The sequence below is a fragment of the Eleutherodactylus coqui genome, chromosome 5, assembly GCF_035609145.1.
Source record: "Eleutherodactylus coqui strain aEleCoq1 chromosome 5, aEleCoq1.hap1, whole genome shotgun sequence".
NCBI lineage: Eukaryota > Metazoa > Chordata > Amphibia > Anura > Eleutherodactylidae > Eleutherodactylus > Eleutherodactylus coqui.
Window position 1 is genome coordinate 272,180,465 of NC_089841.1, and position 13,473 is coordinate 272,193,937.

At 49.4% G+C, this 13,473-nt stretch overlaps 1 protein-coding gene across 2 annotated transcripts; it reads left to right on the forward strand.

Moving 5' to 3' along the window:
- Positions 1–1,066: 1,066 nt before the first annotated feature.
- On the forward strand, positions 1,067–9,202 carry REEP6 (receptor accessory protein 6). Of its 2 annotated transcripts, XM_066604696.1 has the most exons (6): positions 1,067–1,241; positions 2,029–2,122; positions 4,659–4,797; positions 6,325–6,493; positions 6,583–6,656; positions 8,894–9,202. In XM_066604696.1, exons 1-6 carry the CDS (start codon positions 1,127–1,129, stop codon positions 8,909–8,911), a joined length of 609 nt encoding a protein of 202 aa, XP_066460793.1. In that variant the 5' UTR covers positions 1,067–1,126; the 3' UTR covers positions 8,912–9,202. The 2 variants fall into 2 exon arrangements, with proteins under 2 accessions (XP_066460793.1, XP_066460792.1); XM_066604695.1 differs by lacking the exon at positions 6,583–6,656 and having other exon boundaries at positions 1,075–1,241.
- The last annotated feature ends 4,271 nt before the right edge of the window (positions 9,203–13,473 follow it).

Consider the following 13,473-nt stretch of genomic DNA (forward strand, 5'->3'; position numbering starts at 1 on the left):
AGCCTCCGCCTTAGAGCATCTCCGACAACCAGATACTTGAGGGAGCCTCTGCCTTAGAGCATCCCCAACACCCACATATGTGAGGGAGCCTCCGCCTTAGAGCATCTCCGACACCCAGATATGTGAGGGAGCCTCCGCCTTAGAGCATCTCCAACACTCAGATATGTGAGGGAGCCTCCACCTTAGAGCGTCTCCGACAACCAGATATGTGAGGTAGCCTCCGCCTTAGAGCATCTCCGACACCCAGATATGTGAGGGAGCCTCCGCCTTAGAGCATCTCCAACACTCAGATATGTGAGGGAGCCTCCACCTTAGAGCGTCTCCGACAACCAGATATGTGAGGGAGCCTCCACCTTAGAGCATCTCCGACCGCCTGGGATGATTCTCTACGCTGTGTCAGCCAGTCTGCTGCAGAAACCCGATGGCGTTCTGTTTGTAAAGGCCTGGATGACATGGGCGAGGGATAAAATGCGTAACGCAGTGTTGTACCGCTGAGATCTGGCGTAGCGCCGCATATGGCAGTGCTTTTTGTCTGCACATGACGGCGTATGTCACGTTTCATGCGCAGTGTGACTTTTGTGTATTTCCTGCTGTGTCGCTTAGCAGCGGTGCGTGTAAACCGTGTAACTGCGTATTTACAGCGTTTATTCTGCGCCTGTAGACAACATTAGGGCTATAGGGGTGCGATATGCGGTATAGAACACGCTGCCCTCTGTGTTGTGTGCATATTATACACGATGAGGATACAGTGTGAGAGGATCTGTGCGCGGGCATTACGGCGGTCACCGCGTGTTACGTGCGCGTACATCCTGCGTGTAATACGCTATCACATTACGCCTGCGTGGGATCTGCCAGTGGATGAGCGTCACAGGTGGCCGCTTCTCATAAGGGCAGAGGATGGCTGGCCCTCCACCAGGCAGGGGACACGGGAACAGCGGCCATGTGGGGGAGGGGCTGGATGTCACGGCCATATATAACGGCGCAGCCGTGCTGCCATCAGCCCTGCCGGTGTCGTCCCCCCTGCGGTCACGTGACCAGCACCCACCTGGGCACGCCCCAATCAGCGGTTGGCTGGAGGTCACGTGGCGCCGGGCATCAGTTGCAGCTGGTCTGTGAGCCGGTCACCATGCCGACCCTCCGGGAGCGCCTCACCAACTACCTCAATGGGGACAACATGGTGTCCCGGCTGCTGGGGAAGGCGGAGGAGAAGACCGGCATCAAGAAGTACTACCTGGCGACAGGTGAGGCAGGTGTGAGTGCGCCCCCCGCAGGTAGCTGGGGGATGAGTGCTGAGGCTTGTCTCTGGGGGAGGGGCGGCGCGGGATTACACGTCCTTAACGCTAATTCCTCGCAACGCTGTTAACCCTCTAGCTTCCCTGTCGGCGCCGTTCACACGAGGAGGCGGCGGCCGCAGGATAAGTTGCACCGCCGTCTGGCGCTACGTTTTGCGTCTGAGCCAGACCTGCATGTGGACGGCTGCGGTCGGCGTGGGGATCTGTGCGTGGCGTCCTGTCAGGAGCGGCCGCGCTGCTTTTTCTCTCGTGATGCAGATTTTAAAATCCGCACGTGAACGACTCGGTGCGGCCGAACCGCGGCGCAGCTTCACCGGAGGGAGGCGGCGGGTTTATATATGCGGTGGCATTCGTGGTGAACGCGGCCGGGCTCGCGTGTATTACGTGACCATAACATGTGGGGAATGGCGCCAGCGGACGTACACGGCTCACTCACACGTGCGATATATTTATTGCGTATCGTACGGGTCGGAGAACGTTCTGTTTTACACGCCATTGTTTTCTGTAGGTGCGTTCGGCGCGCAGCGGCACATTGCGTCGGCACCGCGGTTTTCACGCATGTTGCTAGTTAACAATAAAGCCCGTGTATACAATGGGCGGTTCATGCGTGCGCAGCTCGCGGCGTGGTGTATTACCGTAGCTCATGTGATCCCGGCCGTGCGCGGTGGCTGTTGCCCCAGAATGCCTCTCTGCTGTAACATTGGCGCTACTAATGCTCCTCGCTTCTGTCCCGCAGGCTCCCTCTGCTCGCTGGGCTTGTACCTCATCTTCGGCTACGGGGCTTCTCTGGTCTGCAATCTAATTGGCTTTCTGTACCCCGCGTACCGCTCGTAAGTATCGGGCCCCGCTGCCGCAGACATGGCGCTGCTTCTCATACTGCCGGGACGGGAAAGAAGGGGTTAACGGGAGAAGTCTAGGCGGAGATTTGCAAACTGCGCACGCGGGATACCGCATCATCCGTGGACGGCCGGCCTAAAACCGCCTGACTGTGAAGGCAATGGTTTTCAGTGTTTGATTCTCAGCTTGCTCGTTGTTAATGGGAGGACATCGCAATCTCTTGCCGCGACGGCAGCGGCACGGATGAAGGGAACCCCACAGGCACGCACGGCTGTTTGCATGTGAAAACACCTCACATCCAGGGGTTCTCGGGAGGACTGCAAGGGCGCTAACGGGCCGTGTATCATGTGATATCGCCCCCGCCAGTGTGCAGGGGCCATTTAGCGGTAGATCTGCTGATTATACGCTGACCAGCCGTAACCCTGACCAACTGATTATCTTCTGACTGCAGCGCCTGTTGTGGCTCACAGTGTAAGGGGTAATAACAGTTGGTGACGAGGTCTTCTGCTCCTAAGGGCTCGCACAGGTTCGGTCCTTGGAATCTCCGCGCTCTCGGTGTACGTTTTGAGCTGCTTGCCCCTTTTGCAAGTGTAATCGCTGCGTATTCGCAGGCACAAAAAAGCAAGAAGCTTAAAGGGGTTGTCCCGCGAAATCAAGTGGGTCTATACACTTCTGTATGGCCATATTAATGCACTTTGTAATGTACATTGTGCATTAATTATGAGCCATACAGACGTTATTCACTTACCTGCTCCGTTGCTGGCGTCCCCGTCTCCATGGTGCCGTCTAATTTTCAGCGTCTAATCGCCCGATTAGACGCGCTTGCGCAGTCCGGTCTTCTCCCTTCTGAATGGGGCCGCTCGTGCCGGAGAGCGGCTCCTCGTAGCTCCGCCCCGTCACGTGTGCCGATTCCAGCCAATCAGGAGGCTGGAATCGGCAATGGAACGCACAGAGCCCACGGTGCACCATGGGAGAAGACCCGCGGTCCACCGTGGGTGAAGATCCCGGCGGCCATCTTCGCAAGGTAAGTAAGAAGTCACCGGAGCGCGGGGATTCGGGTAAGTACTATGCGGGGTTTTTTTTAAACCCCTGCATGGGGTTTGTCTCGCGCCGAACGGGGGGGGCTATTGAAAAGAAAAAACCCCGTTTCGGCGCGGGACAACCCCTTTAAGGCTGCGTTCACACGGGCGGGTTCAGTGCGAATTTCCTTTTTTTTCCGTTGCAGATCCGCTGTGTTTGCAGTGAAGCCAAAGTCAATGTGTTTTGGCAAAATGTCCTCACTGTGCAGAATTTCTCCACAGTGCGAAAACATTGCAGCGCGGTTTTTGAATACGCAGCATGTCGTTTCTCTGACCGTTTCCGTTGCTGTTTTTTGTCCATAGACCTCCGTGGAAGCAGACAAATCCGCACTAAACGCTGCTGGAAATAGTGTAAAAAGAGCCGCGGAGTTTAACGCACATCATTACCTCCGTAAATCCTGCGCAGAAAAAACGCCCATAATACGTTATAATTAGCAAAAGAGCGAACTGAGCTGGTCGGCGGTTTGCAGCATAAGTGGGAATTCTGCCGAAAATCCACGATGAATGTGTGTGAAGCGCACACACGCCAACCGCCGATCTGGATACCTCAATGGGGTTTGAGCGTGGCGTGCTAAGCATGTAATATGCTGTGTGGATGCGCTCTACGGCTCCCAGCGGTCGGAGCCCACAGAGGAGCTGTCTGATAGAAATGCCCGGGCTGCCAGCTGGCACGGTGCCCATGCTGACAATTGCTGAAATGGCTTCCAGTGCTCATGTTGGCATTGGGGCTCTTACATCATGTTGGGCTTCACTTGGATCACGCACATGAATAAGGTGAGCCCCTGGAGGCTGTGATATATATTCATGATATGCACCAACCTACTAAATCACTGATGCAGACCGCAGGCGCCCTTCATGGCGAGGGTATTCCCTCATGGCAGCGGTCTCTTTCAGGGGAATGCGTCTCTGTTCAGGAATGGACGGACAAAGTTCGAGGTGTTGACTTCTCCCCAAATTCTCAAGGTCTCAAACCCATCAAGAACCCATGGGGCGTGCCGGAAAAGCAAGTGTGAGCCGTAGAGGCCGCACCTCAACATGTAAAGCGTGTGCCACCAAGAGCTCACCGGACTGCCTCAGAAGCGTGGAGTCTGGGCCTTGCGGGTCAGAGATGTCTCATGAAGGAGACTAGAGAATCTTGGGCAGGGGGTCTTCGTGCCATGGCTGACTGGTGGATATCCGTTTTTGTAAGCCAGTTTAAAGGCGTGTTCTCATAAGCATCCATGCAGATGCACTTCCGGGTCCGCACTGATTGGGAGTCCGGAGGTTGCGCCTCCATTGAAGTCTGAGGGTTATGGAGAACAGTAGTGCTTGCTCAGCTCTGTTTGGAGAAGCAGCCCCGTGCCGCCGCTCCATTGACTTCTAAGACTTTTTAAGGCTTCTTCTTGCTTTCTAAAGGCTTTAGGGGTTTTTTTTTTGTAAGAATTGCTAACATCTGTCTGTCATTTTCCAGGATTAAAGCCATTGAAAGTACAGAAAAAGTGGATGACACCATCTGGCTGACGTACTGGGTGGTCTACGGCGTCTTCAGCGTGGTCGAGTTCTTCTCGGATATCTTTCTTTTCTGGTTTCCTTTCTACTACCTGGGAAAGGTGAGCCGAGAACTAGAATATGTTGGTCAGGGATGGTCATCGTGGAGTGAGGAGCAGGTTGTCCCCGTATTCAGGATACTTGGACGCTCTACTGAACTGAGACCAGGCTCGAGTACAGAAAAAATATTGGAGGGCTTGTTTTTTTGGGGTGAGCTGTAGTTTTCATTGGTACCAATTTGGGGTACATACAACTTTTCAATCAGTTTCTATTTTTTTTTTTTTTATTCTTTGAGGTAGGTGACCAAAAATAAATGAAAGAGAAGTAATCCATTTGTTTGCTCACCCTTCCCCTTGGGTTTGTTATGTAGGATGGCTAGTGTGCTACTTCTGGACACAGTAGTACAAATTACTTCTTTACGTGAACACCTGATTGCTGTGGCCGGAGTCCCACTGAAGGCTTCTAGGCCTGCCGTCATAAGACTTCTTGCCCACCCCTGGTGCCTTATCCTCAGCATAGGAGATCAGTTGTTGATCGTCGGGGGGTCTCTAGCCATTCAGCATCCTGCACTCCTGTTGCTAAGGGATAATTGGAGCCCCTTCCCCTGTCTAACCACTTGGATGCCACAGCAGTGACTGCTGTATCTAAGGAGTTCGATGGCCCGCATTCGAGCTAGCTCTGATCCCAGTCGCTGCAGGCAGTTGGTCAGCACAATGGCTTTGGCTTCTGAGCCCGCTCCATGCTCCCATTCTGAGCTAAATTTACGTCAAATGTTAGGTGGGGCTTAATGGCTCAAAATGAAAGCCTAATAGATCCTATTGGTTCAGTGTACAATATTAAAGAAAAAAAGTTTCATCTGCCCTTTAACCCCTTAAAACATGGCCACTTTTTCACTTTTTTCCCCATTTTCATCCCCCCCCCTTTTTTTTAAATTGTAACTTTTATGTATCCATTGACGTCGCTGGGAATTCCTTTTTTTTTTTTTTGTCTTGTTTCTACGGCTTATTCTATGGCTCAGTACGATTCCTGCGCTACCAGGTGTGTGTGTGTATATTATAATGTAAATTGATTTTTTTGCTTTACTACTTGTATTTTTTTTACAAAGATTTCAGAATTGACAGCGGCATTTAAAGTGTTAACAGTTCCAAAGAGCTGCATGGCTTATCGGAGTTGTTGCTGCCGGGTGTCGGCTGTAAGATAGCCAGCACCTGCGTTGTATGACACAAGATCGCCGCTGCAGGACGTAAATGTACGGCCTGCAGCGTTAAGGGGTTAACAGATTGATTGGCCCCTTAATGGAATTGTTAAACAAGAGCTTGTACGGCCGGACAGACAATACTTGAGTTAGTGATTATTTGTCTTATTCGTGTATTTTGGTGTTTTGGAGCTTTTTTACAAAAAAAATTGTTTACCTTCTCTGCTACAGGGGCCGTTTGAGACTAGAAAAATGGCCGCCTGCAACCCCCTGCCCAGAAATGGCGCCTCTTTTTGTCACTGGACTGGTATTGCAGCACAGTCCTACTCAAGTGATAAGACCAGCGATGCTAGCAAGCATATTTAACTCATTCTGTACCAAACTCTTGTTGCAGTGTGGGTTCCTGCTGTGGTGTATGGCTCCTTTTTCATGGAACGGCTCACAGATCATATACCGCCGCTTCATCCGACCATTGTTCCTAAAGCATGAACGAACTGTAGACAGTGTAGTAAGTGATCTGGGTGGCCAGGCTCTGAACACCGCAGAAAATGCCATTAGACAAGGTAAGTCAACTTGTTAATGTAATGTGGATAGAAGGTTTCTCCCATGCTCTGTGTCTGAAGTAAATCTCTTCCTTTCTCTAACGCGACAGTACTGCAGACTGTGACCAAGAGCAGAACTCTTCTGGCTCCAGCGGGGGGCCAGCAGGCCCTTCCCAGCACCTCTGTATGTACAGAAAACCAGGCAGGGGGCTCAGTTTGTATTGTATGTTTGTCTGGGACTTCATCTTCAGATAAAGAGCTAGCCCTCACGTCCTCACCTCCGTACACCGCGTACGGCTGTCTGGGGGCTCTACGGTTCTTGCCGTTCCCTCCATAAGGCAGACTAGAGAACCATGCTAACATTGGGGTGCTCTTTTTGCTAATAGCCTTCGCCCCCACAGCAGTTCCTGGGGCCGTTCATCTGCCTTCTTTAGGGCCGTCTGACTATAAGCATGTGCACCTTCTCCTCTGCCCTATATGACGGTGGGTCCTGTTTTGGGTCTTGTACTCTGTCCTTTGCCACGTTCCTGTCACCACTGCCAGCATTATGTTGACGGCCATATCTTCTAAATTGCCACCTTTTAGCTGCGCATTCCAAGCTGAGCTCTTATGCGGTTTTATAGAAGTTCTTGAGAGTTTCTAGTTCGGTGCATAGGAGCACACAAGGAGTTTCTGTCCTGTCTGGTTAGTAAGCTTCCCTCCCGCTCTGAATGACCTCCAGCAGACCAGCGTACTAGGAAGTCCTTTGTTCTCTAGTCGTCGGTCACTGATGGAGCAGTACCCTGTTGGCGCGGGGGCACTCGGGATGGCGTTGTCCGGCTGCACCCTCCCTTGTCAGATGATTCTGCTTCACATTCTTCAAACTATAAGTTTTTTTTCAGCTGGCAGTACAACCCGTGTATTCCTGATTGTGAAGGATGTTGTGCTGCAGGGTTTATCCCATGAGGACTCTACAACCATGTATTACACGTGGAGGCAATACTATTTCGAAGGACCAGTTCATAAGCCACACAAACTGCGTCTTCTGGAACCTTTTCCCCACTCACTAAAACACAGTGTTGCCGACTTACAGTTTTTAGTAAAGTTTTATGTTCCCTCTAAATAGTTTGATTATTTTATCTTATTGATGGCTGTTACCATCTTTATTACAGTAAATCTATCACCTAAACGATGAGCTGTGTGAGGCGGAGGCTTGTCTTACCGCCCCGCTGGCAGTAGCTCATCTTGGAGGGCTATACTAGACGTTCACTAGAGCAAAGGATCTGCGTTGGTACAGTGGTCTGCTGAGTCTTGTAGTGTCCACCCTCTGCCGAGCCCCGCAGCTTATGGCCAGTGCCGTTGGCTTACTACTTGGACATGCATGAACCTGCAGATGTGTGTCGTATTGTATTACAGATGTGTAACTTGTGGAAAGAGACGTTCTGCCTACGATACCCAGCAGGGACGTTTGTGACAATTCAACCGGATTTATTAACTGAGCAAATTTGATTTTGCTGTAATTTGTAACAACTTCTAAGAGCCCGTGGGCATTGTACATAAGCTGCTTTGTTGGCAATAGATACATTGGATGATACATGTATTCTGTGTAAGACTGACTTGTATATGCATTACTCAGTAAAAGTTCTTTAGGCGGGTGTGGAAAAATGCTACAAAGTAAAGGCGCATTTAAATGGCATGAATGTTGGGTAAGCGATGTCCAACTCTCGTCCTGCACATACCGGACTAGTATCGCTGGCTCACAGCGGCTGCAGGAGGTTTCTCTCCTCACTTCCCCCCACCTCTCTCTATTGACATAACATAGTGGCCGTTCAGTGCTGACAGCTGCTATTTACACTAAGCGATCAGCTCATTGTCCATCGTTTATGGTGCTGGATGATGAGCTGATTGCTCAGTGTAAATAGCAGCTGTTAATAGGGGGTAGGGGGGGTTGAAGGAACTTGGCAGAAAGTGTTTTGGTTTTTTTTTGGTTTTTTTCCATCCTGGAGAGCTAACCACAGATCTTCTGTTGATGTCAGCTCGCTCCAATCCTTCTGTCTCTTCATGTAATCCCAGACAGACTGGATGATGTGAGCTCTGTGGTACCAAATCAGCACTTCCCAGACTCCTTGTTCTTCCTTACACTGAAGATAGTTCGTAATGACATCAGCTGGATGTTGGGGGTGGTTGTTCTGCTGCAGAATATATTTAGTCAATCAGATGCTTTCTATTTCTGAAAAAAACAATCTTATTTACAGCATTTTTTTTCCTCATTTGCCTAAAACTTTTCCACAGTATTGTATATTGATACTTTCTGTACTCCGACCACCCGACGTCTAATGTGTTCACACGTTACAATAATTCCTGCAGTCACTATTGGGATCCTTGTGGCTATCGTACAAGTGATTGGTCTGTTTCCATGACTGTTCTTTCCTCTTCCCGTAGCACTTGAAGGATCCGTGATCAACTCCCTGGAGACTGAGAAAAGCAAGTGATGGCTTCCCTCTAGGCCGCCCCGGTAGCCCCGGTTCTCGTGTTCTGGTTACTGTAGGTTAAGCACAATACTCATACCAGCTCCCTCCCCAAACTGGATTCCATGTGTGTTCTGTCACTGCCGTCCCAAGTGGGCTTCTTATTCCTGGATATCACTCAGGTTTCATTTATTGATCAGATAGTGGAAATCTAGAGAATTATTTTACATCTCTGCAAAGACTGGAAGTGCCGCAATAAATCTGAATTTCTGTTTGTAAAATATTGGTGATTTATCTTTTTTAATGGCTCCTCACATGCAGTAGAGGGGCGCTGGCTGGCCCCCTCTGGAGTTACTGCACTCGGGGTCCCGGGAAATGGATCCGAACAGTTCTTAAAACTTTTTCCAGGAAGATAACTTGTGTCAGAACCCTCCGATGCCTGTGATCCGCGGTAGATCTCCTGCATGCCGACCATAAGGTGCACAAACAAGGCAGCTGGGCTGACCGCTGGGCAACAGCCAGAAGTTCTGTCCTGGCAGGAACTTGAGCTCCCTAAGCAGATTTGTTCAATCCCAGGCAGCTGTTCTCCGTGAGACCAGAACCAATTAGTTGGTTTAACGCACTATTAAATATTGTGTGGCTTATTTGCCATCAGGGGAGTTTTCAATGACCGTTTTCTGGCAGCTTTTCTTCCACTTTTTTTTCTAACTTAAAATGTAACAAATATATGAAGTGTGGCACGATACTGATAAGTTTGCATCTTTAAATATGTCTGGAGGGGTGAGGTTGATTTGCACGCCCGCCATCAACTGGAGTGGGATTACATTAAATTTTTTTTTTTAAATCTGGTCAACTGCACATCCTGCCCACTTTGCTAAACTTATTTAAAACGTAGAGTAAAGGCTTATTCACCCAGGCGAGAATCTCGCTTCAGTTGCATGTGGCAAAATGCACAAAACTTCACACAAATACATAGTGAGGCCATCAACTTGGCTGCTAAACTTTCTCCCTGCTCACTCTTTGCAATGGGAGGGGCGGAGCTAAGGGCCATCCCACCTCCTCCCATTGCTGGCTGTGGGGTAGAGCTAGGCTTCGGCCACTCCCCTTGTCTGCAGCCAGCAATGGGAGGAGGTGGGATAGGGTGGCACTTAGCTCAGTCCCCATCCCACCCCCTCCGATTGCAAAGAGAGCAGAGGTGAGCCTGCGAGAGGGAGGGGAAAGGGCGACGGCATGATGGCCTTGGCGCCAGGGGTCATGCTGTGTGAACGGGCACAAATGTTAGATGTGTGCGCCTGTTCCGGCGCTTTAACACCATAAAACGGCAGCCGATATACGCTTGTGGGAAAGAGGTCTATGTCCATCTAGTTCAGTTCTAATCCCCCGCCTCCCTTGTTCTAGAGGAAGGCAATAAAAATCTGAGGCCGAAGCCGATTTGGAGGGGAAAAATGCATTCCCGACTCCATAACGGCAGTCGGCATAATCCCTGGATCAACATTTTGAAAGTTCCCACCTGACTCCAAGACCCGGATCAATAACCTGCTAGTCACCTAATGTCTAGATCCTGTAATAATCATAGCGCTCTAGAAAGACCTCTAGTCCTCAAACTCCTCAATGGATCCTGCCATCACCATGTCCTCAGGCAGAGAGTTCCACAGTCTCTCTGCTCTTACAGTAAAGAACCCCTTTCTGTGTTGGTGATGAAACCTGCTTTCCTCTAGACGTAGCGGATGTCCTCTCGTTACCGTTGCAGTCCTGGGTATAAACAGATCATGGCAGAGATCCTTGTATTGTCCCCTCATGTATTTATATATAGTTATTTGGTCGCCCCTTAGGCGCCCTGTCCACGGCAGTTTATTAGATAGAGCTGACTGGTGGAGATTCGGCGGCGGCTCCTGCTCCCGCTGCGGAGCTTCCCCGCGGAATACCGCATCGCCTGTGGACAGCCGGCCTTAGCTGTTTTTTGGGGTGAATAATCCCAGTTTTGATGTCTCTCTGGGTGTTCCAGTCCTGCTAAAAATTGCAGTAAAATACTGTTAGTCAGTGTCTTACTGAGGCTGTGTGTGAGAGTGGCCTAAGAGACTTCCACCAAAATTCTGCCATGCCCCCTGTAGTAAATGTAGACTTTTAGACCGTGTCTAGACTTCCTAATTTGCACCAAGTTCCAGAAGTGATTCAATCCTATCAGATGACCATTTGGGCATCACGATGCTTCATCCGTTGTACTATTTACAGTGACGGGACCGTCTGCATGTTGGAGGACTGAAGCAACGTCTCTTCCACTCGTAGATCGCTCTCTTGTACATGGAGACCGCACTAATTATGTGTCAAAGGTTCTGCCTGCGTGGTTTATCTATAAGGCGGTCAAAATCCACATTGCTTCCTCTTCTGGCAGAGAGCAAAGTCTGGTCATTGATGACTATCCTGCAGGAACCTGCTGACATGATGAGAAAGCAAATCTATGTCAAAGGTGTACCAAGTAGACGGATCCAGCTGGTGCGGACTGGGCAGATTACGGGTATGATGAGAACGTTCTGGACTGAATCTGAACATCCTCTCTGTGCCCACTTTTTTTTTTCAGAATATTAAGCTTTCTTTTTTCTTCCTTGCCCCTGCCCTTTTATTTTAGGCCCTTTTACACACATCGATTTATTGCTCAAAATTCATTCAAACAAGCGCAAGTGAATGATAATCGTTCAGTATGAAAGTGAACCGATCGCTCACTTGTCATTAGTGGTTGTTTAAGTTGACTCTTGTCAGCTTAACCCCTTAGTGACAGAGCCAAACTTTTTGGAAATCTGCCATGTGTCACTTTAACATGGAATAACTCCGTAAAGGTTCTTCATCTCCCAGTGCTTTTGACATTGTTTTTTCGCCACATATTATGCTTCATTTCGGCGGTAAAAATAGACCGCTAGCATTTGTAAATATTAAAAGCGCCAAAATTGGGAAAATTTGTGGGAAAATGTTTTTTCACATTTCAACTGTAGTAGCTCAAATATGTGCGAACATACTGTAGAAATTATTGCTAAGCTATATATTCCCATCTGTTTACTTTATTCTCGACGCACATTAGAAAAACTCATTTTTTTTAAAACTATTTAGGACATGTACAAATTTAATGTTGATTATCAATATTTTGTTCTCCTGCACCAAGCCAGGATTGCAAAGGCTCATAGGTGTCAGAATGATACCCCCACCACTGGAAGCTGGCCATGTGCAACCCCCACAAAATCGCGATATGCTGCGCTTTCTTCTCCGCGATTGGAGATGCAATGGCGTTTTACCATTGAATACTATGGGCTGTATTTGCTGCAGAGTCCAGAGGCAGACGCCCGCCGCGCACTCCGCGGTGCAAATATGCCCGTGGGCAGGAGGCCATAGGCAAGTTATTTCACCTGACCTCATGGATTGGATCCGTGACGAGAGGTGAAATGTTAACTTCTTTTTACTTCTACGTGATTGGCGCTGTCCATTGGATAGCGGTGCTCACGTGACCAGGGACTGCGTACCGCATCACTCTATGAAATCTCTACAATGGTGTCCAAGGAGGTGGCAGCATAAACGGTGTAGAAATTGTAGAAAAAGGTTTTATTGCTCCATAAAATGGCCATTTTATGGAGCAATAAAACCTTTTTCTACAATTTCTACACCATTGATGCTGCCGCCTCCTTGAACACCATTGCATTTATTTGGGGTTGGGTTCATGACCCCACAGGTGGCTTGGCATACACAGATTGGAACCTCTGCACTTAAGTGCATGTGTTAGGTGTGCTGCGGGACTTTCCTATTTCTATGAAATCTCTAGGCGCTCTGCCAAGTTTGGTAGTCAGGAGCAGGAAGCTTTTAAATTGCCCTGGCAATCTGTGGCTTTTGCACATGCATCGCCACTTTGCCGAGGGGCACAAGTGCAGAAGCCGTAATAAAGCCCCTGGATTTATCTGCGGACCTTAAGTACATAATTTCATTTTCCTCACAGATATGATCTGCGAGGGGAGATGAAACTTTAACTTTTGAAACTTTTTTTGATTGCTATTATCCATTGGATAATAGTGGTCATGTGACCAGGAACCGCATACAGCGGTTCCCGGTCACATGCAAGCTAGGAGCAGAGGGATCTTAAATGTCCCAGGGCGTGAGCCCGACGTTTCCGTTGGGTGTGCATGCGTGGAAGGTGACGCGAAGTCCTGGAAGGACCAAATCGCCGCAGGAGATCATGGAGGACAGGGGTGAGTATTTTCACCTCCCCACATGGATCCGATCCATGAGGGGAGGTGAAACTTTAACCTTTTTCAACTTTTTCGTGATCGCTACTAACCGTTGGTTAATGGGAATCACGGGCTCGGGGACAGGTAACCGTGGTCTCCGGTGATGTCTCCAGGAAATGTTAAATTATCCAGGCTGCTGTGCATGTGCCGCCAATTTTTCCTTGGCGCGATGTGCAGAAGACGGTGGAGGGTCAGTTCCGGAGCAGGGCATTGCGGAGGACCTTGGTGAGAAGTTTCAACTACCCTCATGGATGTGATCCGTAAGGGGAGCTGAAACTCTCTCCTTTTT

Coding starts and splice junctions, on each gene's coding strand:
- REEP6 (XM_066604696.1), top strand. CDS start 1,127: ATGCCGACCCTCCGGGAGCGCCTCACCAACTACCTCAATGGGGACAAC. Junction 4,798..6,324: donor CTTTCTACTACCTGGGAAAG/GTGAGCCGAGAA, acceptor CTCTTGTTGCAG/TGTGGGTTCCTGCTGTGGTG. Junction 6,494..6,582: donor AGAAAATGCCATTAGACAAG/GTAAGTCAACTT, acceptor CTAACGCGACAG/TACTGCAGACTGTGACCAAG.